Raw genomic sequence first — 23,853 nt, 5'->3', positions numbered from 1 at the left:
AGAGGCATGTTTCAGTTTGCAGAACAGTAATATGGACTTGTTCTAATTCCTCAGTCCTGTCACTCTTACTGAATATTGACTGAATGTAGAAAAAAATACAGATTTTTTTTTTTAAATACTGAAAGATGATCAGCTGGATTGTGACTGTTGAAGTAGAAAGAAACCACACTTTCAGCAACAAGGTTATCAGGTTTTGTTGGTGGTTCGAAAGAATTCTTGCTAGCTTCAGTGGGGCAACGTGGAGCACAAAGGAAAAGAATGTGATTGAGAATATTCCTTTCCGAAATACTTCAGCAATTGTTTCCTTAACAAGATCAGCCTGACTGCTCATTCGGTTCTGATGATGCTCAATGTTTATATTATATGAAGCTGTTTATAGCATATATAAATACTTTGGAAATGCCTGCTCTAACCTATTTTAGACCTCATACGTACCAAGGTTCAAAGCTAAGAGTTCAAGTTACTTTTGGAACTTGTTGGAGTACACAAGGTGACCAACTAGGGTAGAGGATGAACTGAATCCCACTGTTCACAGGACCCACCTCTGGCATCAGAGCAGTCTAGAGTATAACATGTTAGTATGCCTTGCTCTGACTTCTTAGTTTAAGCAGCAAACTATTTTTCACTAAGTCGCAGTGGGAAATGTTCCTGTAACCTCAATTCTTTCACTGGAAAATAATTCTAATGTCTGAGAAACTTTGAGTTTCTACATGCCACCCCAAGGCCTGGGGGTTTTTTTATGTTGTACTGTGATTTGTTTTCAGCACTTTTAAGAGAGGGAAAAAAAAAGGCATTAGTTAGCCAAACAAGAATATTCACTGCAGCATCAATTTTACTGAAAGGAAAATATTCCCTGAACTAGAGAAGATGATTATAAACAAAGTTCTTGATTAATTTCATTTAAACCAATCCTAACCCTGGTACTTAAAAATTATTGGAAAGTAGTTCGAATAAGTTCTTCAGTTCAGCTATGCAGACTATATTGAAAACTGTGAACCAATAAAAGACTTCTCCATCATCACATAGTGATGTTTTGTTTTCTGCATAGAGCTTAATATCTTTCTCATGAACAGTTGATTAGATTGTAGAGTGTAACATCTGCATGCATAATTGAAGCTATACAGAAATATTTGCTCTAATTACCAGCGCTATATACTGTCATTCCAGTTATAGACCCATACTACTGGGTGATGTCTGCCCAACAGGTTCTCCTCAAAGAGGATATGGGATATTCTGAGGGAATACTTGATATTTTCAACAACTCTTCTGCCCTGTGAAATCTCTTCTTGATAACTGATAAACTTTGTGTTGAATACACTTCAGTAAACAACCTTTTCTGTGCTTCCATATCAAAGTGCATTATTAAATGGTTACCTGTCTATTTGGCCACACGGATTTTCTGTTTTGTACCCCTACACTCCCTCTTATCATGGATACTGCTGCTAGTGAAATGAACAGGACACAAAAGGTACTAAGAAAATTAGCAATTTTTAAAGAATAAAAAACCTGTCTCTCACTTCTTCCCAATTTTAAGTACTGACCTACCTAGCTTTAATTGCAAGACACACTTGCAAAACACTTTACCTTTCCTCTCTGGGATTATTGCCACAGGCTTTCTGTGAAGATTTTGAACATTCAGCTGTCATAGTGTGCACAGATAGAATTCAGGTGGTGTAAGTGGCTTCTTTGCAGAATGTCTCATTTCCACCTATGTTATTGCTGAAGTGTTGATACATGACGCTGCATATGGGAAGATAGTCCTGGAGTCCTTATTCAATATAGATTGCATGAGCTTTCTCTGGGTATATGGAATTTTATGATGTGCACTGCTTGGAGTCACAAACAGTATGAATGTGTATATAAGCATGCACCAAAAGAAGAAAGGTATCAGTAACTGTTTGTCTTTGGATTAATTACTTTCATGTGCATATGCAGGTCTCTATGGTCCAACCTACCTGCCTACCTCACCTTCTCAGTCCTCCGAAGACTTTTCAAAAAAAAAAAAAAAAACAAAAAAACCCAAGCAGAATGTTCTTTCCCAGAGCTCATGGCAAGTGTGAGCCAAGGATGAGGAAAGGGCTTCCCTGCATTCCCAGTCGTGAGTTCGTGGGTGTCACGGTTTAAAGCTGGGCTGGCGATTAAACCTGCAGCAGACGCTCTCTGTTAACCCTCCCCCCCCACCCGAAGGGAAAGGGAAAGGGAAAAGGGAGAGAGACTTACGGGTTGGAAAGTTAAAACAGTTTTAATAAACCTATAATAATGAAAAAGAGTATAATAATAATATTGGAATAATCAAATATATACAAATATATATACAAAACCAAGATCGAGCTCCCCCGATGTCGGCAACGTCACCACCGGCACTGCAGGGCAGGCTCCGGGAAGGCCCAGGCTGGGCCTAGCGACGGTCGAGAGCTGGATTCAGGAACGCACGGATCGGGATCAGGGGCAGCAGGAAAACAGTCGGAGTCCTCCTTGGACACCGGCCATAGCAGAAAGCGCAAGAGCGAGCAAGAGCGAGACCCTCGTGATCCCCCCGCTTTATACCGAGAATGACGTGTATGGGATGGAATACCCTCGTTGGTCAATTTTGGGTCACCTGCCCTGTCTGCTCCCCCCTGCAGCTGCGACCCCCCTTCGGCTTTTCACTTGTAAGCAGTGAGGAATTCAGCGGTGACCTTGGTTTCTCTAAGAAAAAGTACAGCAAGAGCCTTACTGCACAACATCCCTACCGGTGCCTCAGCGATAACTACAAACTTCGAGCGTTATCAGTCCTGGAAGCAGACACTGTCTGCAAAACATGTAGTTAGTTTCAGAAAGTGCAGTTACTTAGAGGAGACTTAGCTGAAAGTAAAAATCACTGAAAGGAAAATCGGCCTGGTTTAGGCCAAACCAAGACAGTGGGTTTGTATATCTACAGTAATGGAGGGACAGCCCACCTTAACAAACAGCAGCAATAAATAAGTACCAGTCAGAAAAGAGAGGTTCTTGAAATAAGATTTTTAAAGTATTAAACAGAGTAGATAGTCTGTCTAAAACTGGGCAAGAGTTTACTCTTCCAATAACAGAACAAATTTGCTTGATTTGCTTCAAATCATCTGATCAGATGTTCAGTGAGAAAAACTCTGGTGAGTTCCAAACTGAAAATCATATGTTCAAGCTTTCCAAGGAAATACATACTTGGAACACTGCTACCCCAGTTCAAGAAGGGATGTCTATATGATCCAAATGTAACTGATTTTTTTTAAATATCAGCTTTTTGTCAAGAATAACAAACTAGAATTTCTTTTCAAGATATTGAAGACCTCAGGAATCAGGAATGAATGTGAATGAATGTGAATTTCTTTTTTAAAATTGTGAAATGCATCATTTCAATTACACTGGCAAACAGTATGGAAGTGAGAATAGTTTCAGCACTCCACATCAAAGCACCAGTGAAATCATGTCTTGGTTGCATCCACATACCCGTGGATAAATCCAGTGAATTGCGTATACTGAGGTAGAATTAATTGCATTAAATCTCGGGTGAGTTCATTGTCTGGAACTTTTTTGGCTTGGGATATTGTTCTTAAAACAAGAAAATGACACAATGCTTTAACGCATAGTTTTTTTCTGTGAATATGTTTGCTGACATTTAATGAAATAAATAATTACTTAAGCAAAGATGTGAAAAAACAGGGGCTTAGAAATGTATGATAATCTAAATCAAGTAAATTTTAGGAAGTGAACTGTTTCCTTTACCTATTGTTGAAGTTCCTGAATTTGGGATTCAAATGCTGCATCACTTCCCCTAATTGTCTGCCTCCATATACAAGTTTGATAATACAATAGGATTTATAGTAAAAATGATTGTCACTTTATTAGCTTCAATATAGATTCTTTATTTCCATACAAAGATATATTTACTTAAAATTTATGATGGCTAATGTTAAACCTTTTTAAAGGTAAAAGAGAAAATCATATTCTAGTTTAACCTCCCACAAACCAAAATATTTTGTAAATGCTTAGGAGACGTATTAAACTTCTTCATCCAAGACAGGTTCCAGTTCATGCACCTGCTCCCACCTTACCTATGTCCTTTTCTTTTTTCAAATAGAATTTGAAATTTTTTGAATTCTCCACTACTTTTGTAAAGCAGTTACAAGTATAAGCTGTAAGTACAGCCTTGCTGGTCACACATACCCATGTAAGCTCTGTGAAGGAGGAGGCTGTTTCAGGTTTCAGGGAAGTGATTTTTTAGTATTGTGCATGAAGAGAAAAAGCCCTGTGCACCTGAGTGGATAGCGAATGACAATAAAACACAGCATAGTCAGGGAGAGATAATTCAGGAGACTTAAATGAGGTACCAGCTGTAAAGCATCAGGCATAGAGAGTTACACAGACTGTTCTAAAGTTACCTACCTCCCTCCTCTTCAGAAGTGAACTGGCTCGTCAGGGAGGATGCCAGGTCTACCCTGCTGCTGGGGCAAACCAAGAATGTGTTAATTCCACTTAACGTCTGAAGCTTAATTGCTCTTTTACCATGCATACTGGGCCATAAGGAAGTTATGAGTTAGTGTAAACATAAAACGTATCTATGCGAATCATTACAAGCATGGTTTGGAGTGATCTGGGCATTTTCTCTGAAAACGATTGCTCCTGACATGTTAACGAGCACGAGCTCCTTGAGGGGAGAGAGGCACCTGTGAACTTCAACCCGCGTTCAGCCCCGTTTCCAGTCCCTCCTTCAGGCCACTGCCCATGGCCACTGTCCCTCACGCTGCCCTCGCTGCCCTTCAGCACCACAGACACGCTCCGCACCCCCGGGGCCCACCATCCCCTTGGCCACGAGTGGGCCGCTGGCCTCAGGGTGGCTTCAGGTTTAGCCTGGGCAGCCACGGCCGGGTGTTGCTGTCCTTTCCCTCCAGCTGGCCACCGTCCGCCTCAGCATGGCAGCTGCTCTGGGAGGCGCCATTTTGGCCTCTCAGAGACATGGCACAGAGAGGGCTCTGCCCCATTCTGGCGTTGTTCTGCCTGAGGGCAGAATGGCATCCTGCAAAGCTCACCTGAGTTCTTGACAGTGGGAGATGATTTCACCTATCTTTTCCTTTTAAAAGTAGCTGATAAACAGGCATATTTTGTAAGACAGGATTGGCTAAATGGTTTTTCCAAGCCTGGTCCTTGCTTGCAGCTTCTTGACTGTGCATGACCTTAAGGGCGTGTGAGAGAATGTCCAGTCCCTGTGGCCATTAATGACCGGGCCTTGCACCAACAGCAGCAGTGCTGCTGCAGACGTCAGATTCCTTGAGTAGTTCCCCACCATAGATCTGCTGGTATCCACAGGAATGTTTTGGAAATATTTTCACTTTTTGCCAGTCTTTAAAGATGGTCCGAAATACTGCTTGCAAATATTTTTTAAAAAGTATTACTCGAATCAATATTCTATTTTTAAAAGCTTCACAACATCCGTCCAGCTGAGCAGTTTAGCCTGCTCACATCTAAGTGCCCTCCCCTGGGGACTGGGTTGGAGCTGAGGGTCTTGTCTGAGTTTTAAATTCGGACCCTCTTTAATGTGCGAGTGCAGAGGAATACTGGGAATGTACAATTTGCAGCATTAACAAAATATGCATGTAACAATTTGGATGCATTAGGGCAGGAAATACAGAAAATCTGCACTAGAGGCACCTCTCAGCAACTGAAGGAACCTGTCCAGGGCCCAGGATCCTTCAGGGTCTTTTAATGAAGTGAAAACTCCACTGGGTTCAGTCATCCCTTTACAGAAGAATCCATAAAAGTAGCTGTAAAGTCATCCTGTCCATGTTCGCCACATGGTAGCTGGACTGATAATTAGCACTGTAATGATGTGAAGAAAACTCAGCACACTTATAAAACTGTATTTCACTTAAACTTACAATCTGCCATTCAGGAACGGTGATGCGTAGAGATCTACCTTTAGCAATGGCAAAAGAAAGTGTGCAGCACTGGAAGGTGAAGTTTTGCCACCGTATTTACTCTCTTCCTTGTTTAAAGATGATAAAAACGAACACCTAAAAACATCTATGCTTTCCATTGTATAGCATCCACTGCTGTTGATTTTTATGTACTCAGGGAGAGTTTTCTCACAGTCCGGTGTTTGCATCTATTGACTTTGTAATCTGTAAACAGACTCTTAATGAGCACAAAAGACAAGAATCTCAAAGATAAAACCTTGCAATAACAGTGAGCCTTTACAGCTTGTCAGTAAGAGAAAGCTCAAACACAAATATCTGATTCACAGAAGTAACACAACTTATTTCGATAGATTACATTGCTTCTGTTTCAAATTACTCTGTCAATCCAGGAAGAAGAGGTTAAGAGGTCATATTTTTAAAAAATGCTTGAAAGGTCTCTTTCAAGGGATTTTTCATAAATTTCAACCCCATACTTAATTACTTATTTATGATGGTGCATAAGCTCTATTTTGCCTTTCAAAGATACTGATTTTGTTAAATTTTGTTTTACGAACCCTCTCAAATAGGTAGGATCAGGATCAACCCCCCTACATGTGGACTGAAGTGTAGTGATTTGCCCCACACAGCAGTTCCTGACAGGTCTTCATCGCATCTTCATTTCAAGTTTGATCTTGTTTCCCTGCTGGGCGAGGCTTTGCTGTTGTTTTGAGCCGCTTTACTTGAGCATGGAGGATGCAAAAAGCGACATGGGCTTTTTAAGCAGAAGTGAGGTCAAGTTGGAGAGTCATCTATATCGACAACTTTTAAAACAATGATTACCCACCAAGAGGAGAAGGGTTTAAAATGTTGAGGCAAGAATCCCCTTAGCCGCAGTGGTGCTTATCATCCCTCCTGAGTATCGATGCAAACACCTATGTGAGCCTATATACGGAAGATGAACCCTTTTGCTTCTCCCACGCTCTTTACGTGCCACCGCCCCCATGATGGCACCCAGGGCAGGAGAGGACATCTGTCCCCCGGCGCCCGCAGAGCTGGTGGGAGGCACTGGGGGCCCGCAGGCACCCAATGAGCCTTCCCACCACCCTCCCTGACGCCACCCGGGGCTGGGGTGCGCTCTGCAGGGCTGCAGGAGGGCCCTGGTGAGCCCCCCCGGCCGCCCACACATGCCGTGCCATGGCTCTGGCCACCCAAGCCCAGGCGGGGTGCAGCAGGGGCGGCTGGCCAGGCACCGCAGCCCTCAGGGTGCGACCCTGCCAGCGGCATGGGCAGGACATGCCGGTTTTGACACATCATGTCACAGGCAGAGGTGTTTGCGGGCCCATGGGTGATTTATGGCCAGAGAGGAGGCCCTAGAGACTGGGACAGGTGTTCACCATCAGCCTTGTCCACCCTGTCCAGCACAGAGCGGGGGAAGCAGGAGCCGCGTTGGTGATAAGCTTATCATCAGCGGCGTGGGACAGGCAGGGGCAGCGGAGCGGAGGGTCCTCGCCCCTGGTAGACCGGCCAAGGCCTGCAAGGAGTGGCTGCGGGGCTCCTGCCCGCGGTGCCTCCGCTTTTGCAAGGCCCTCGATTCCCCGGCAGCCGGCAACACGAATAAATTACAAACCCGCGTTTAATGTTAGTGACTCTTTAAATGGAATTTTTCATTCAAACTTTGTCATTAAAATAGAAAGGCCTTTTGGTTGTGACCATACAAGCATAATAAATTGTATATGTTTGTGATACTGAATGAATCTTGCCCATATGCTGCACTGCAAGGCTACATGAATGAAGCATTTACCAAATCAGGCCCACCACATTAAACAGAAAAACAATCTTTATTCATGGTAACTTATCAGTTTCAATTAATCAACCTCAACAATAGAAATTCTGATGTGTTCAAGCAACTTGAAAGCAATAGGTCATCTCCAGGGCAGCCATGTTGTGTCTTTGTGCCTATGGTTTCAAACAAAGCAACATCTCCAATAAATGTACATCCCCACACACAGATGTGTGCCTATATGTGTATAAACATCTAGGCACGCCAAGGGCCGTGGTATACACGTACAGCTGTAAGTAGAAGTGTTTATCTTTTTGTCATACAAAAAGTGATTGTTTTCTAGTATTTTTTTTGAGCTTTGCAAGTTTAAACAAAATAAAAGAAATTTCCATTGGATGACCATCCTTTCAGTTTCTCTGCTGCTATGTGAATAGCATTGTGCAAACCATTCCAATGGTATTGAAAAGGGGTAACCATTGGTTTGATTTGGTTACACGGTTTCGTAAAGAGCTCCCTCCCACTGCCTTAGGGTCTGTGAAAGGTCCGTGACCTGTTTAGAACTGCCAAGTGAAATGTCATGTCGCCCCTCCCAAATGGGAGTATCTGCATTCATTTGATCAGTATAAAAAATGATTGGGGATGGCGAGATCAGGGCTTTTGAATTGCAATTTATAGCAGTTTACAAAAATACACATTGTTGGAAAAGAAAACATGGAAGTGTTTCTTTCTAAATTGCATTACCTGTGAAATGTCATTAGTCTTTTTAGGATATCGCATCCTATTTTTTATGATCTCAGAGAGAGACTTAAATGAAGAAGTTGGGTGTTTGCTTGAGGTATGAACACATACCCCACTACCTATAGCCGCGTGCTAAGCTGTGCCATCAACTGCTGGAGGAAACGTTTCCCGATGCTCCTCCGGGTTGTGTTTGTAGTTCTGCCGTCATCACTTGGTGGTACCGGGTATTTCACGAGATCTTGTCACTTTAGTGAAACGACACGAGGCTGCTGCTTCCTGGGAGGGTGGTTTGTTCCTGTCCAGGGCTCAGCATCCTCCTACCTCCCGCCAAGCGCTTTGACCGCTGCCGCCTTCTCCGGGACGGAGTCACTGAACGCTTAATTTGTTACTCTTGCAATTGTCTTCGCCGCTGTGCACCTTAAAAAAAAAAAAAGGAAACACGAGGGAACTGTTACACTTATTTCAAACTATCCGTCCTTGTATTTGTCATCTCTCGCACACCGTTGACCCGGGGGGGTGCGCCCGTTATCCGCCGAGCGGCAGCCCCGTGGCGGGGAGCGGAGTACCGGGCTGCGCGGGTCCAGGCGAGCGCCGCGGCCCGCGTCCCTCCCTGCCCCTTCCCCACCTCCGTGCCCACTCTCAGCCCCGCACCCCTTGGCACTGCTTTGAGAGGGTCAGCGCTGCCGGTCACCGGTGGCATCGGCGGGACCGGGCGGGGGACAGCGGGACACCCCCCGGCCCCGACGGGACTGCTGCGGGCGCGGTGCGGGAGGGAGAAACGGTCTGGGGAGGGGAAGAGCGGGAGACACGGGCCGGGGGGCAGTGTGAGAGGCAAAAGCGAGGAGTGAAGGTGTCCCTGGTCTGCCCAGGATGGCGGGCTCCCTTGGCTGGGCTGGGGACGGGCCCCGAGGGCGGGGGCGGGCAGGGATGCTGGCGACGGGGCCGGAAGACGGGGGGGCGGCCCGGGGCTGCTCCTCCTCCTTCAGGTGCCAGGACGGAGGGCGAAGCCCCCCTTACTCATCACCTCTTCCCCTCACCTAGCAGGTGCCCTGCTGCCGGCAGTGCACGAGGTGGCGGATTGCTCTGAAAATAGTGCCCTGCCCTCCGAGCCAGCTTACCGCGGCCTCGGCCCGGGGCCGGGTCTCCCTGGGGGTCGCCTTCCGGGCCTAGATCGTGTCTTTAGGAGCCCAACGCTGCTCGCCTTAAAGGTGAAACCTCAATAAAATATACCCCCGCGTAACTGAGAGCCTCCGGAGCGGCACCGCCGGGGTGCAGCGCTGCCGCGGGGACCCCGGGCAGGTCCTCGCAGGCACGGGGGGCTGCAGGGGCAGCGTGTGTCCCTGTGTCCCTGCTTGGGCTCATCCGGACCCCAGCAGCTAGAAGAGTTGAGGTGTCGCCAGGCAAATGTTTGACCCTATTTCCACAACTGCGTTCGCTGGGTGCCGGCTGAGATGCTCTTTCTAGCCGTCGCACAAGGCTGAAACGTTTAAACGGGGCAGCTAAATTATTAGGAGTAAAAGACTTGAGCGGTTTAATTGGGAAAAGCAGTCCTGGTTCCAACCAATGTCCGTACAATTGCACACTGCAGTCCACCATTATTCGAGCTTCATCTACTATGCACTATATACCACCGTCTCCAAAGGATTGTTGCCCTAGAAACTTGGTTTAAATCTCCAGCTATATATCAACACCTTGTTTTAGCAGTCCTTGGCTGAATTACAGTTACACAGTTTGGCGCTTCTTTCAAATTTCCTCCCATCAGTTTGGCCAAAGAAAGGAATTTTTCTCCTTTAGAAATGAATTGGCTTAATTAGTAAGTAGATTAATGGCAATTGCTGGTGAGTTGGTTTCCAGCAGAGTTTCACCAGAGAGGGTTAATCGGAGTCAGGTCTGGAATCTTTCCCAGAACTGGCTGCCAGCCATTTCCGTCAACCAATCAACCCCGTAAACAAACGCGCCATCCGCCGAAATAGAGTTTATTTCTTACTGTCATCCCGCTGGAGGCATTTCCCCAAAGAGCCGCCACCGCGCAGTGGCTTGGAAATGGATCGCCCTCAACTCGGGGCTGCTGATTTTCAGCTATTTCCCCAAATACTTGGAAGTGTTTCCCCCGCGAGAAGAGATTTGTTGGGCGCATCGGCATTCAATAAACACGTAACCTGCTTTCAGCAGCCTCCGGCTGAGATTTTTCTCTTCTAAGAAGCTGATCATTCGAGGCAAAAACAATTAACATAACAGGGCGATCCGAAACGCTTTTCCAAAGGCACTGCCTGAAGCACGGGGCAAGCGAGAAAAAACATCAGCATAGACTTTGACATCTTTTTCAGCCTTTCCCCTTATTTTTTTCTATACCGATAAAACGCATTCATACTTCGACTTGCAGCTGCATTAGTCTTGCAAAAAAAAAAAAAAAACAAACCCTGCTGAGAAATGCATATAATAGGAAAAACAGATCGGCTGGACAGCAGTGTAATTAATGCCAGAAAGGGCTGAGGCCGGTTTCATAGTTTGTCTTTTGAGGATATCAAGACGAGACCTGGTGAAAAATGACGCATGCTTTAACATTTCAGAAAGCTGGCAACTAGCAGCGCTCCCCCCCCTCTCCGCCCCTCCTTTTTTTTTAACTTTATGCCTCTGAACAAAGGGGTCGGCAGAACTAGCTAGGTTGTAATGAGTTCTGTGTCCCTAGCACATTAAGTGCATCATGGAAACATATTGTATCGAAATAGTTTGGAGGAGAATACTGGGGATGAAAGAGAAAGGGTGCTTTGATCAGCTCCCTGGGGTCCTGAGTGCGCGCAGACCGACTTGCAAGGACTTATTCAGCTCCAGCGAGACACACTTACAACGCCATTCAAAGAAATTTGCATATCTGTAATTTATCACATTTGTCCCCAACATTTTTGCAAGGTAAATAAAAGTTGGCTGAATAAAAAATATCAATCATCACAGAGCGAGGAGAGCGGGAGAAGGGCGAAGTGTTTGTTTAACCAAACTCCGTTTGGAAAACTTTTTCTGAACTCGGGCTAAAACACACCCCGGAGCGTTTTGCAGTTTATTTCCAGCCGGCGACCGTGCGTGTGTCGGCGACCGGAGTCCCGCGCCCCGGCACGGCCGGCCCAGCACGGCCCGGCCCGGCCCGGCCCCACAGGGCCCGGAGCTCCGGCACTCCGCGGCACTCCGTGCCCCCCCGCGCAGCACCGCGCACCGCCCCGTCCCCTCGGGCCGCATCCCGGCCTCCGCAAGACCCTGCAGAAACGCCTGGCAAAGCCGAAGGGGAGATGGGGAAAGGGGGGAGGTAAAAATATAACGTCGGGTAGGGCCCCCCCGAGGGCCCCGCGCCAAGCCTTGTTCAGCTTCAACCGGCGGCGGCCACACCGCCACCGGCATCTTCAACTTGACCTTGGCGAGGGCTCCGCGTCTTCGCCTCATCCGTCATCCGCGCCCGGTGACAGTGATGCATTTCGCAGCATTGTCGGGGCAGGGCACGGGGAGAGCCGTCGGGGCCGGGCCGGGCTGGGCTGGCGGCGGAGCGGGCGCGGTGACTTCGGGCGGTGGCGGGGAACAAAAGTCATAGCGAGACGCCTGTGCGGCTAATTCCGTGAAAGGCGCGTCCCGGTCCCCCCCGCGGAAAGGTCAGTGTCGCGGGCTGCGCTCCGCCGAGGGGGGGACGCAGGGCTCCGCGCATCCCCGGCCCCGCCGACCACGCCGGTGGGCACACCCGGTCCTGACACGTCCCGAGGGCTCCGTGCTTCCCCCCTCTTCCCAAAACTCTTCCGACGCGAGGCCACCAGCTGCAGGCAGGCACCCGCGGGGCTTGTCCGAGCCGTGCTGGCATTCGCAGGGGCGCCCCCCGCCCACCCCATCTCGCCCCAGGCCACTTCTTGTTTCTGCGGCGAGGAGCAGCACCCCGTGGCCTCGCCCGGATAGGGGCCGGCGCCGTCGGGGTGCCCGTCCTGCCCCGGGGGCGTCCCTGCCCGCCACCCACGGAGGAGCCGTCCGCTCCGGGGCCAGGCGGCGACTCTCGCCCGGGACATCGGTCTCCCCGGGGCCAGAGCGCGGGGGACTGGGGCGGTGAGCGGCCGCCCCGGGCTGGCCCCGGTCCCTGCGCACTCTGGAGGCAGGGCAGCCGTCGGGGCGCCCAGCGGAGATGTTTCCCAAGACGGGAGCCGGCCTCTGCCTGGCCAGCGGACGCCGAGCTCCGCCGCCGAGGGCTCCCCTCCGCCCGGCCTTCTTACTGCGCCCTGCGGCGGCAGAGGGGGTCGGGGGCCCTTTCGGGGCACGGGGCGGTGGCGGCGTGCGCCCGCCCATGCGACATCTCCGCGCTGCCCCCCCTCGGGGAGTGGGCAGCCCCCGCCCTGCGGGGCCGCGGGCTCGGGCCGCGCCGCTCCACTCGGGGATGCATAGGCGGCGTGGGTCGGGGGGACCGGGGCGGCCGTGGCCCGTCCGGGCTGAACAGGGTAGGGCCGGGCAGAGCGGCCGGAACCTCTTGCCGCTCCGGGACTGCGCCGCGGGGCGCCCCGAGGGGGACGGGCGCGGCGGGGCCGGGCCTCCCCTGCCCTCTCCAAGTCGCTCGGCGTAGTAGGTTGCGCGGAGCAGATGCACGGGGAAAGCGGGGGCCGCGGCGGGCCGGGCCGGCGGGCGGAGGCCTGGGGAGAGGGGGCCCGGGCGGACGGGGCGGACGATCCCGCGGGGACCCCCGGGGGCCAGCTCCGCGCCGTCCGGGAGGGTGCTGCGCCCGCGGCCGGAGACCCGAACGCTTCCTCCGGAGCCGGCGCCGCCGCCCCAGGGGCCGCCTGGGGGGAGCCCCGCTCCTCTCGGCGGGGTCGCCGCCAGACAGGGCCCGGCGGCGCGACGCGGCGGCCTCTCGCAGGGCCCCCCCCGGTGCCTCCCCTGGCGCGGCCGCCGCGCAGGGGCGGCCCCTCCGTCGTCCCCGGGGGCGCCTGGCAGCCGGGCCCCCTCTTGGAGACCTCCATGCGCAACGAGGGCCGGCGGAGCGGGAGAGACCCGCCGCCGCCGCTCGCTGCCGCCCGCCGGGGCCCCGACGGCGGCGGAGACTACGGCCGGCAGCCGCCCCCGGCGCGGGGCCGCCCCGCCAGCCTCCTCCCGGCTGCGGCGGCGGCGCGGGGGGCGGCGGGGAGCGGCGGGGCGCACGCGCGCCCGAGCGGGGTCCGGCCCCGCGGCGGGACGCGCGGCGGCGCGGGAAGCGGGGGCCGATGTGGGACCGCGGAGCGCGCGGGCGCGAGGCGGCGCGGAGGGGCGGACGGCGACGAGGGGGGCCCGGACACCCCTCCGTGCCCGCCGGGGCGGCCCCCGGGCGCGGCGGCGGCGGCGGCGGCAGTGGCGGCGCGCTCGTCCCCGCCGGGCGGTCTCCGGCGAGGGCAGCGGCGGCCGGGCGCGCCTGGCCTGCAGCCGGAGCCATTCATCCCCCGCCCCTTTGTTCGCCCTGAGAGTAACGCCGTGAATTAAAAGAAATGACAATATTTCGTATCTGCTCGCCCGGCCCGGAGAAGGGCCCTTGAGCCTGGCAAAAATCAGGCGGATCATTCATCGTGCCACCCCGCACCTGTGGCCTTGGCATTGAAAACCCCGCGGACCTCTTCCTATTAAACTTAATTATTCCCCCAAGGCGCACAATGGTTGAAATGGAGCAGGTTGGAGTCTGTTTATTGGTCGTAAATGTTTTTCTGAAGATCTTCTGAATCTCATTGTTAGCTCGTTGTTTGAGGCTGCCCTCTTTCTTTCAGACGAGAGTAGCCTTGGACTTTTCAATTTTCAATCGTAACATCTGCTTAATCGTACGGATCAAAATATGGAGACACAAAACATATGTAATGGTTGATTTGTTAAATCCTGGTAATGAGTTATTAACAAGGGAAAACAATAGGGCAGGATGGTGAGAGCCTTATGGTAACAGAGTCACTTTATGTAACGCCTGACGTTTCCCTTCTTGATAAATGGAACTAAGGTCTGAGCGCCAGGTGATAGCAAGAAAATCAATGTCTTTAGGGGCCGGCACCGAGACTTTTTTTCTATGTGAAAAATTAGGAGACATAAAATTTAATTGGCTGATCAGGGGAAAGCAGTGGTCTTAAGTTTAATTGCCAGTAGGCTTAGCGAGGGAGACAAAACAAGATTTGGGCCTGTTTGTTTGCTTGCATCCCAGCACCGAGTCCAAGTGTATCGTTGAAAATGTGTTTTATTATAACACATGTCATGCTTTACAGTTCCCATATTGTGTAAAGACAATAGTTAATGGTACATTAAAGACAAGCAAACCATGCCAACACGTCTTGGACACATTGTAAGGGCCTCTCTCTTTGCTCGCTTTAGGCAGCTGCAGTCCAGGACCCAGAAGCACAAAAAGAACAAGTTTGAAATACCAGGTGCATCCGAGAGAACCACGACAGGGATTGATATGTTATAGCCCAGGACATGAACCTAGCAATAAAGATATCATTGCGATTGTTTGCGGCTTCCACGCCATGTAAAGCCGGAGGCGCCGGAGCAGGCTGCTTTCTGGCAGCAGAGGCTCTGCCTCCCCGGGCTCCCCCGGCGCCCTCCGCCAAACCCGAGCACCTGTTGGCCAGACCCCGGCCCCGTCGTGGGAATCGCCTCCCGCCCACGCTTCCAGGTCTCGGCAGCGCGGTTTGTTGTGGAGTTATTTAGGACCATTCCCACCGGCTGCGGGATGCTTTGGAAAGCGGGAGGTTTACCAGGGGACACTCAACTGGTGTTTGTTCGACCTCGCAGCTGGTACTCGGTGCCAGCGAGAGATGCGTGAATGAAAGAGGGGTGAGATCCCGGGCTGGGGAGGCTTCACGCCCCGCGCCTCGCAGGGCGCTCGCCCGACTGCCGGCAGATGAGAGGCCCTGGGAACGGCGGCGGGACGGGTTCACAGTGCCCGCGGCAGCCCCTGCCTGCGCACAGCGCTGCTCACGAGGCACGCACGCCTTCCCATCCATCCCACCCTTACTGGCCGTGCAGGCGAGCGGGCGGGTGCTTCCCGTCTTTTGGGCTTGGGTGGGGATTTTGGTGGTGTTGGGTTTTTTCTTTCTTTTCTTTCTTTTTTTTTTTTTTTTTTTTAGTGGGGATTGTCCGTTTCGGACAATTAAATTGTCTTTTCACCTGGAGCATCACATGTGACACTGGTCCCAGGAGGACAGCATCAGCCCGCACACCCAGAGCCCGCACCTCCCTCCTGGGAGCCTGCGGGAAGCGAGACGCCTGCAAGTGCCTCTAACACCCCCCACACCCCAAGCGGGCCTGGGGATTTCGCCCTTTTTTGTTCTCTCCTGCCTCACTTTGCAGCCCCCCAGCCCCCGTGGGGATGCGGGGCGGGAGGGGACGGACCGGTCCCGAGGCCGGGGCGGGCCTTCCCCGTCCCCCCGGGGCGCCGTCGGGGCAACGCGGCCGCGGAGGGGCGGCACACGCGGGAGCAGGTGCGGGGTTTCAGGCGGGCAGCGGGGACTCCGGGAGCGGGGCAGGGGCGCGGGGGAAGCGGGGAGCCGCTGTCCGGAGCGCGGCGGGGGGGGGGCAGCGCTGGAAGATGCAGCGATCACCGCCATCCCCCCGGTCAGGGCCGCGGGGAGTAGCGGGGGCAGGCGGCGGGGAACGGGGGCTGCGTGGCTGTCAGTCACGCCTGCCCCACGCTGGTCCTCACCGCGCCGAGCCGTATTCCCCACCAGCAAACCCCCCAAAGCTGCTGCAAATGCTGCGAGCCGGGCTTGCGGGAGCCGCCGTGTCCCGCCGGCTCCCACCGGTTCCCTCCGGCCCAGGGGACCTGCACAGGCACTCTCCTCCTGCCCTGTGCGGCGGGATTTTGTCGCAGGAGCGCGGCGCTGGGGTGAATGGATGATGAGTCAGTCAAAAGGAGCTGTCAGTCTCTTTGAAGATTGCGTTTAAAGGGACTTGCCAAGTCAAGACGGGAGAGTGACAAGATAGAGACCCTGGTGTTTTACATGCGAAGGCCGGCTCTTCCGCTTCATCTGCACCATACTAAAGGATGTGTTGAAGCATTGAATCACAAAAAAAGTGGCACGCCAAAGAAAAGGTGCCACATAACAATGATTGTAGTGTTTTAATTGTGGGGGACCGCATCACCAAAGCCAATTGAGACGGACGGGGCTATACACAGAAGGAAACGGTACAACACTTCCATAACTTATAATTAAGCTGAAGTCCGACTAACATTTGACTTTCTAATGAGTGTAATGAGATTACATGCCTGATGGAAGCATTTGTGCAAAAGCGACTTTCTGTGTTTAATGAGGTCCTAATACAGGACAAGATCGAATTATAGGTCGGCTTTTTTTCTCGCTCAAAGAGCCCCGTTTAAGTTCAATGACACCGGTGCCGCCCGCCTTCCGCCCGCCGCCGGACGGGGCGAGGTTCGCAGCCGGGCAGCCCGCGGCTCGGACAAAAAATAGGCAAATAAATAAGCAAAGCTCCCCCCAGCCCCGGCCCAGCTTCGGCGTGTTTGTGTGGGTAAGTAGCTCCTCTAATTGCTATTGGAATAGATCCATGCCATCCGCGCTAGGGAACTAAATGTGTCTAACTAGGTTAATGCAATTAGCATGCATGCAACATATTGCTCCCACTTTGCGGTAGGTTTAAAAAAAAAAAAACCAAACACGAGAGGGAGAGATGTACAGTATATGATGAGCAACAATTATACCTTGGCTCACCCGGGCCGTTCCCATCCGCCTGGGCACCGCGCGGGGACAGATCTGCTCCGGCCCTGGGCCGGGCTGGGCATCTGGGGCTCTCCCGGGAGCCGAGCCGTCGGGGCTGAGCCGCGGGTGCCACGGGAAAATCAGCACCTGCGGCGCCGGGCCGAGCCCCCCGCCCCAGCCCCGGGCCGCCTCCCCGCGCCCCCCCCCCCCCAATCCCCGCCGGTAGCACTTGCAGCCCCTGCCGCCGCCTCCCCTCGCCCCCAGGCAGGTGCAGCCCAGTCGCCCCCCTCCCCAGCAGCCGGGCACGCTGAGCTGGGGCTACCAGAGCGACTCTGCCACCAGTTGCACAATGGCTTTGCCATCCCCCCTCCCAGCGGCATCCCCAGGGCGAGGGATGCGGGGGCTGTTTCGCAGACGCGGCCGGAGTGAGGCGCGCTGAAGGCTGGGGGCAGGCGGCAGAGCCCCAGCGCCGGGCCACACACCCGCAAAGGCCAAGCCTGCCCGGCCGCCAGCCTGGTCACCCCTCCCCGGCACTTTCGAGAAGAGCTTTGTCCGGCTCCGGGTAGCGCGCCCATGCCCGTGGCGGCGGGACACAAGGCAGCGGCGGGGGGGGGGATACCCTCTCCTGGCTGGTGTTTCGAGAATCGGGTCTTTCAGCTGAAAACCACAAGCAGAGCAGAGACACTGAAAGGAGGGGACCTCCTAGAGATAGACAAAGACATCAGTTGGAAGCACTTCGTGAGAGGACGTCAAAAGGGGTGGAGAGAAGGGGAGAGTGTCCCCCCGCCCGCCTCCGTCCCCTCCGGCTGTATAAGAGCAGCCCGAGCCGGCGACGGGGCAGAGCGGAGCCGGCACCTGAGCGGAGGGCGCCGGCTGGGGCGTGCGCCAGCCCCGCCGGGCCCCGGGGCTCACCCCGCCTGCCTGGGGACCGGGCCGGGCGTTCACTGCAGGGCTTCCGCGGGGTGCGGTACGTCTCTCGGCAGCCACTTCCCACAAATACACTGCTCCGCAAGGTACAATCCGGGTTTATTATTAACAAACACAGGAAGAGTCCACGTGCGGCAATAAATTATTTTCACAGGTTCTGGCATTATTTTGCCCCCCCCCCCCCCCCAAAAAAAGGTGCTGGTGGAACAAACCTATTGCATATCTTAAAAAAATCAGGATAAATTATATAAATTATATATTCAAAACAGACGATTCTACCTCATTATCGCTACTCCGTAATAAATACATAAATAAAGTTGATTGCCCTTAAGAGTCTGAATCTTAAATTACATTTACAATATAGGTCTCTACATACAGCATGTACAGGGCGAGGGCCACCCGCGCGGCACCTCACGCCACGAAATCGAAGGGGGGCTCGTTCTCGATGTCGTTGAGGGAGGGTTTGTTGTTCACCTTCCGCGGATCCTCGGGGGTCCACACTTTGGCTGTCCGGATGATGTTTTGTTCCTTGAGTTGCTTTTCATCAGTCCACGACAGAGAGTGACCGGCCAGAGGGGGGAGCCCGTAGTCGGGGTCGCTCGGGGAGGGAGATCCTGGGGGACAGGAGGGAGAAAGGCAGAGGGTTATTGCCGGGGCCGGCATTCCTGCGGAGCACGGAGCGGGGCCGCGCCAGGCCAGACCGTACCGGGACGGGGCGGGTCTCCACTTACTTGTACCGCGGTGGCAGATGATGATTTTCTTGGGCTGGCTGGGGCTTTCGCTGCTGGCGCTGCGCAGCGGCAGGTCGGACTGCACCAGCTCGCTGAGGAAGTTGATGTAGCCGATGGCCAGGCGGAGCGTGTCCACCTTGGAGAGCCGCTTTTCGTAGGGGAGGGTGGGGATGTGCGAGCGCAGCCCCTCGAAGGCGTCGTTGATGGATTGCATCCGCCGCCGCTCCCGCACGTTGGCGGCTTGCCGGAGCTGCTGCAGCTCCGCCTCGGAGCGCACCCGCCGCCGCCGCTTGGCCGAGCCCAGCGCTTGGAGCCGCCCGCCGGGGGACAGTAGCGCCGCGCCCGCCGCCCCACAGCACTCGTAGGCGAAGCCGGGCGAGGCAGGAGACGGCGGGAAGGTGGCAGCCGGCGCCGGGCAGCGGTAGCCGCCCTCGGGGTCGCCGCCGTCGCGGTAGTACTCCTGCAGCTGCCGGCTGAGGAAGTCCACGTCGGGCTCCAACAGCCCGTCGGCGGCCAGAGCGTCCCGTGGGGGCGGCTCGGGGAAGAAGTCCTCCTCGTCGAAGTAGGGGGGCGAGGAGAAGGAGTCCAGCCCCCCGGGGAAGTGCTCCAGCAGCACTGTCTCCATGCTGCACCCCGGCCTCGGCAGAGACGGGACGGGGCGGGACGGGGCGGGGGGGCAGCCCCGCCGGGACGCGCCTGCAGCCGCTCCCGCCGGCCCGTTCGCCGAGCCTCCCCGGCAGCAGCGGGGCCCCCGCCCCTGCCCTGCCCTCCCCGCCCCTGGGTGGCCGGGAGGCCGGGCCGCTGCCGCCGCTCTCCGGGGAGGGGACCGGAGCCGGCTGGCGCGGCGGGCCGGCACGCGAGGAGGCTTATAACGACATCCCCGGGCGCGTGCCGCTGACCGCCGCCGCCAGCCAATCAGCGCACGACGGGGGGGGGGGGAAAATCAGGCCGGGGGGGGGGGGGACCGGGCCCCCCGTCGGGGGGACACGGCGGAGCTGCCGCCGGCCGAGGGGCGGTGCCGCGGCGGGGACCGGGGCGGGGGGGCAGCGGGCGGGCCCCGACGGAGCCCCCCGCCCGGCCTCGCCCGGCCCCGCCGCCCAGGGCCGGGTCCGGAGCCCGCGGAGCCACTCAGACCGGCGCTCCCCGTACGTCGGGCGAGCGGCCCCAGTCCGCCCCGTCGCCTCTCCCCACCAGCCGCTGACCGAAACGGGCGCGTTGGCGGCAGCCGGCCATCGGGACGGGACATCCCCGCGCATCCTCCCTCCAGCGCTCTTCTCGCTCCCCGGGCCCGCCAGCCCCCGCCGGCGGCAGAGCCACCGCCGGAGCGGGCACAGGGCGGATCGATGGCGCGGGGTTTCTGAATGAAGACAAGTCTATCGTAACATCAAAATAAATCACGTCAGCTCCTCGCGCCCGGCCCTGCATCGACTTTAACCGCATCGGGCCCTGTTGCGTTGTTCCTTTTCCCACTCCCGTTGCCCTCTCAGGACGAGCTCGTTTGGCAGAGGCTCTGTTAATAATTCCCCAACTGACTCTCACTGATTAAAGCCTTAAAAATTCTCACTGCGGTGAAATGGATTACCCGGCAGATTAGGGGAGGATTATCTCTGTCATTAGAGCTGCAATAGTTTGTCCGGCAGAGTCTGTCGAGGTTTATCGAAAGTGACTTTCCAGTGTGCCACCAGCACGGGCAGAGATCAAACCCCGAGTGGAAACGTACCCCGCTCTATCAGCAGAGCAAGACAGGGCCAGCACCGGGAAAGTAATAAATGACCCGACTTCAAAGCCTCTGACAACGCCGTGATAACGGCAGGGAAACGCGTGAGTCACGGGAGGGAACAAAGAGCTTTGCAAGAGCAACTTCTTGGAAAGTTCTGCCTGCAGCCGGACCACGCGAAAAAAACGAGAAGGGAAGGAAGAAACCTTCGCGCGAAGCCAGGAACGCGCCCACGCGTGGCCGGAGGGCGGCTGCCACCGTCCCCGGGACGGGGTTACTGAGGCAGTGTCCCCATCGAGGGGCGACGCGAAGGCGAAGCGGCTCCCCGTTCACGTCCAGCCAGGGAGCGGGACCGGAGACCTCGGAGGGGACTGGGATGAGAGGGCGAGGCGGGGCTGTGGACCCGGGGAGCGCCCACCGGCCGGGATGGATGGGCCTCTCCATCCGCGGCTCCCTGCTGCGGGCATCACCACCCGGTACCCTCCTCTCCAGCTCCCCGCCGCGTACTCCGCATGTGCTGAGCCCCGTGGGCCCTGCTGTGCTGCCCACTCCCCTCTGAGTGGGAACCCGGGCTGGGAGAGACCTGAGGAGGACTGCAGTGCTACCTCCTGCTCAGAGCCGGGCAGCTGCGGGGCCGGACCGGGTTGATCAGGGCTTTATCCAGCCTGGTCCTGAAAACCTCCACGGATGGAGCCTGAACAAGCTCCCGGGGCAACCTCCGCTGCTGCTTCACCCTCCTCGAGGTTAAAGGAAGTGGTGTTCCCTTATGGATACAAAGTTTGAACCTCTCCTGTTTCTCTTGGTGGAAATGGTTTTCCGTGTGTGTACAGACTCCTGTTTCCATTCACGCGTGCTGTCCCTCAGCCTCGCACCATGCATCGCTGTCAAGGGCCAGGCTGCTGCATGCCCACCCCCACAGGCTCTGGCAAGGTGCCGCGCGGTCCCCCCGACTCCCACTCTGCCCCTGGCTGAGCCAGACACGCTCCCGCAGCCTTTCCGCCCCGGGCAGCTGCTCCAGCCTCCACTGCTGCTCCAGCCTCCCCTGCCTCGTCGGCCCTTCGCCCCTCACGGTGTGTTTCCTGTACCGGCTGTCCCAAAACCGGCCGCAGTACCTAGATACAATCTCACAAGTGCAGAGTGAGGGGAATAATCCCTTCCCTCGCTCTCCCAGGCTGTCATCGTGTTCACGCAGCCCAGAGATGCTGCTTGGCATCCTGGGCGGCCCGGGCACACGGCTAGCTCCCGCCCAGCCCGCTGCCCACCAGCACTCCCAGCCCTTCCAGCGGCGCTCAGCAGGGATCACTCCGAGAGCACGAAGCGCGGCGGGCAGGAGGCCCCCCGGTGCCCCCAACCGCAGCTTGTCAGAGGCATCTCTCGCCCCCAGACCGCTCCTCCCGAGCAGCCCTGTCCCGCCGAGCCGAGGGACCCACCTGGGAGAGCAAACACAGCTTCGGCACCGCACGGGAACCGCGGTGCTTCCCCTTCCCCGCCCCGGGGCTCCCCGGAGCGCCGCGCTGCCCCATTGCACCGCGAGCATCCCCTGTCCCCGCCCTTTGCGCTCATCAGCGCCGGGAGGGCAGATGCGTGACGGCCCCACAGCAGCTGGGCATAAAGCGCTGGTGGGAGGGCAGGGACCCGCCGTGCCCGGCCCCGCAGGCTGCTGTGAGGGATGGAGGGGACGGGTAGCTCGGGGGAGTCCGCGACCGCCCCTGCATCCCCACGGCCCCCCCAGGAACTGCCATCTCGGCCACTGCCGGTCCCATAGTTGCGTTGCGCAGCCGAGGCACTGTCCCCGTGCCCCTGTTCCATGTCACCTGCCAGCAGCCCGGCCCCCAGTCCTGTGCAGGCCCCGGGGGCCGGGAGCTCTGCCCGCAGTCCCTCGTGTCCCCGGTGGCTCAGCTGGGCACACGTGGACGCCCGGTCCTTCCCCACCGCCGCCTGCGCACCGCGGCCGGGCAGACTGGGCACACCGGGCTGCGCCTGCGGTTGGAGAATCTCCTGTTCCGAAAGCAAATGAGCCAGCTCTTTCCTTCCCTGCCTGGCACAGCCTTATCCGGGGTAAGGGCAGCCGGGGGATGAACGCTACGGGTGAAGGCATCATATATAGAAGTGCAAGTATAAGTCTAGCACATATCGTACACGAAATCCTGTCGGATCCATGTCACTCCTACCCCGAAACACCAGGAGAAGAAGAAGAAAGCAAAACCCTAAATCCTAACAACGCTGAGGTGATTTCAGGGGGATTTCCTGGCCACACAGCTGGCTCTGTTCCCTCTCCTGCATGACCAAGGAGTCATCACCCATGGGCTGCCGAGTCCTTGCTCCTGCACACACTCCGGCTGGAGCTGGGGAGTTCAAAGCCGATGAACAAACCACGTCAAGGGGCCCCTGTCACCACCGCACCCACTCGAGACACACACACACACTCACACACACACACACTCCTACGCTGACCCACGGCCCACCTCGCAGCGTTTCTCCTAGGTCAGACAGACCAAGCGCCACTACACTGAGGGGGGGGAGCAACCCCCCAAAACAGGCTGTTTTCCCCCGAAGTCTCTGCCACCAGCCTTCTCCCAGCCCAGCTTTTTGACCACGGTCTGTCCCTGTCCCTGAGAGCCAGGACAAGCGCCAGGGCATCTCTCGTTAATGTGGTGGTGCAGCATCTTCCCGAACGGCCAGGTCTGAAGGCTTTAGGGGGTAATGAGGAAGGAGAAGCAGGATCTCTGCGGATGATCTAAGGACAGTATGTGCCCAGAGAGGCTGGGGGAGCCTAGCTCACTTACCATGCCTGGAGTCTTTCCCCCTTCCCCAGGGCCGGTGGTGCCGCTTTCCTCTGGCCCTCGATGGTACCGCAAAGCCGGGGTGAGCCCTACAGTGCTGGGCAGTGATTGTCACACTGTGGAGGTGCCACCACACCAGCGGGCCACAGAACTCAGGCAGGTGGTCTGGGAAGCCAGTCTGTGCGGTCTGTCTGCCCCTGCGAGGCAGCTCCGTCGGGACCGACGGGCATTTCACGGCATCTTTGGGGCAGCGCGTCTCCCCCGGCCGCCCGGCAGCTCTCGATGATGGGGGGGCGCTGCTGGGGGAAGGAGAGGGGTATTTTGGGAACCCACGATTTCCAAACCCTTGGGGACTCGGAGCCTGGCTTGAAACCGTTCAAACCTACTAGATCTTTGGAAAGTTTGCGAGCAGCGCCCCAGGGGAGGTAAGTGATGAGTGGGACGGGTCTCGTACAGCCCTTCCCTCCCTCACCGGGCACGGCGGGCGCTCTGCGTGTGTGCAGGGGTGCGAAGGCAATGAAACACCGCTCCCCGCGGCTCCGCGGCGCTCAGTGCCCGGTGCGACGCCCGGCTCAGGGGCAGAAGCGGTTCCC

At 55.9% G+C, this 23,853-nt stretch overlaps 1 protein-coding gene across 1 annotated transcript; it reads right to left on the bottom strand.

The window, feature by feature from the left end:
• Window positions 1–18,440: 18,440 nt before the first annotated feature.
• PTF1A (pancreas associated transcription factor 1a) lies at window positions 18,441–19,385 on the bottom strand. Its single transcript, XM_068405431.1, has 2 exons — window positions 18,761–19,385; window positions 18,441–18,643 (listed from the first exon to the last, which is right to left on the bottom strand). The coding sequence occupies exons 1-2, from the start codon at window positions 19,383–19,385 to the stop codon at window positions 18,441–18,443; spliced, it is 828 nt and encodes a 275-aa protein (XP_068261532.1).
• Window positions 19,386–23,853: the final 4,468 nt, after the last annotated feature.

Source organism: Nyctibius grandis, chromosome 7 (assembly GCF_013368605.1).
Source record: "Nyctibius grandis isolate bNycGra1 chromosome 7, bNycGra1.pri, whole genome shotgun sequence".
Classification (NCBI taxonomy): Eukaryota; Metazoa; Chordata; class Aves; order Nyctibiiformes; family Nyctibiidae; genus Nyctibius; species Nyctibius grandis.
The sequence above is the reverse complement of the archived record's forward strand: the minus strand, read 5'-3'. Positions and strand labels throughout refer to the sequence as shown.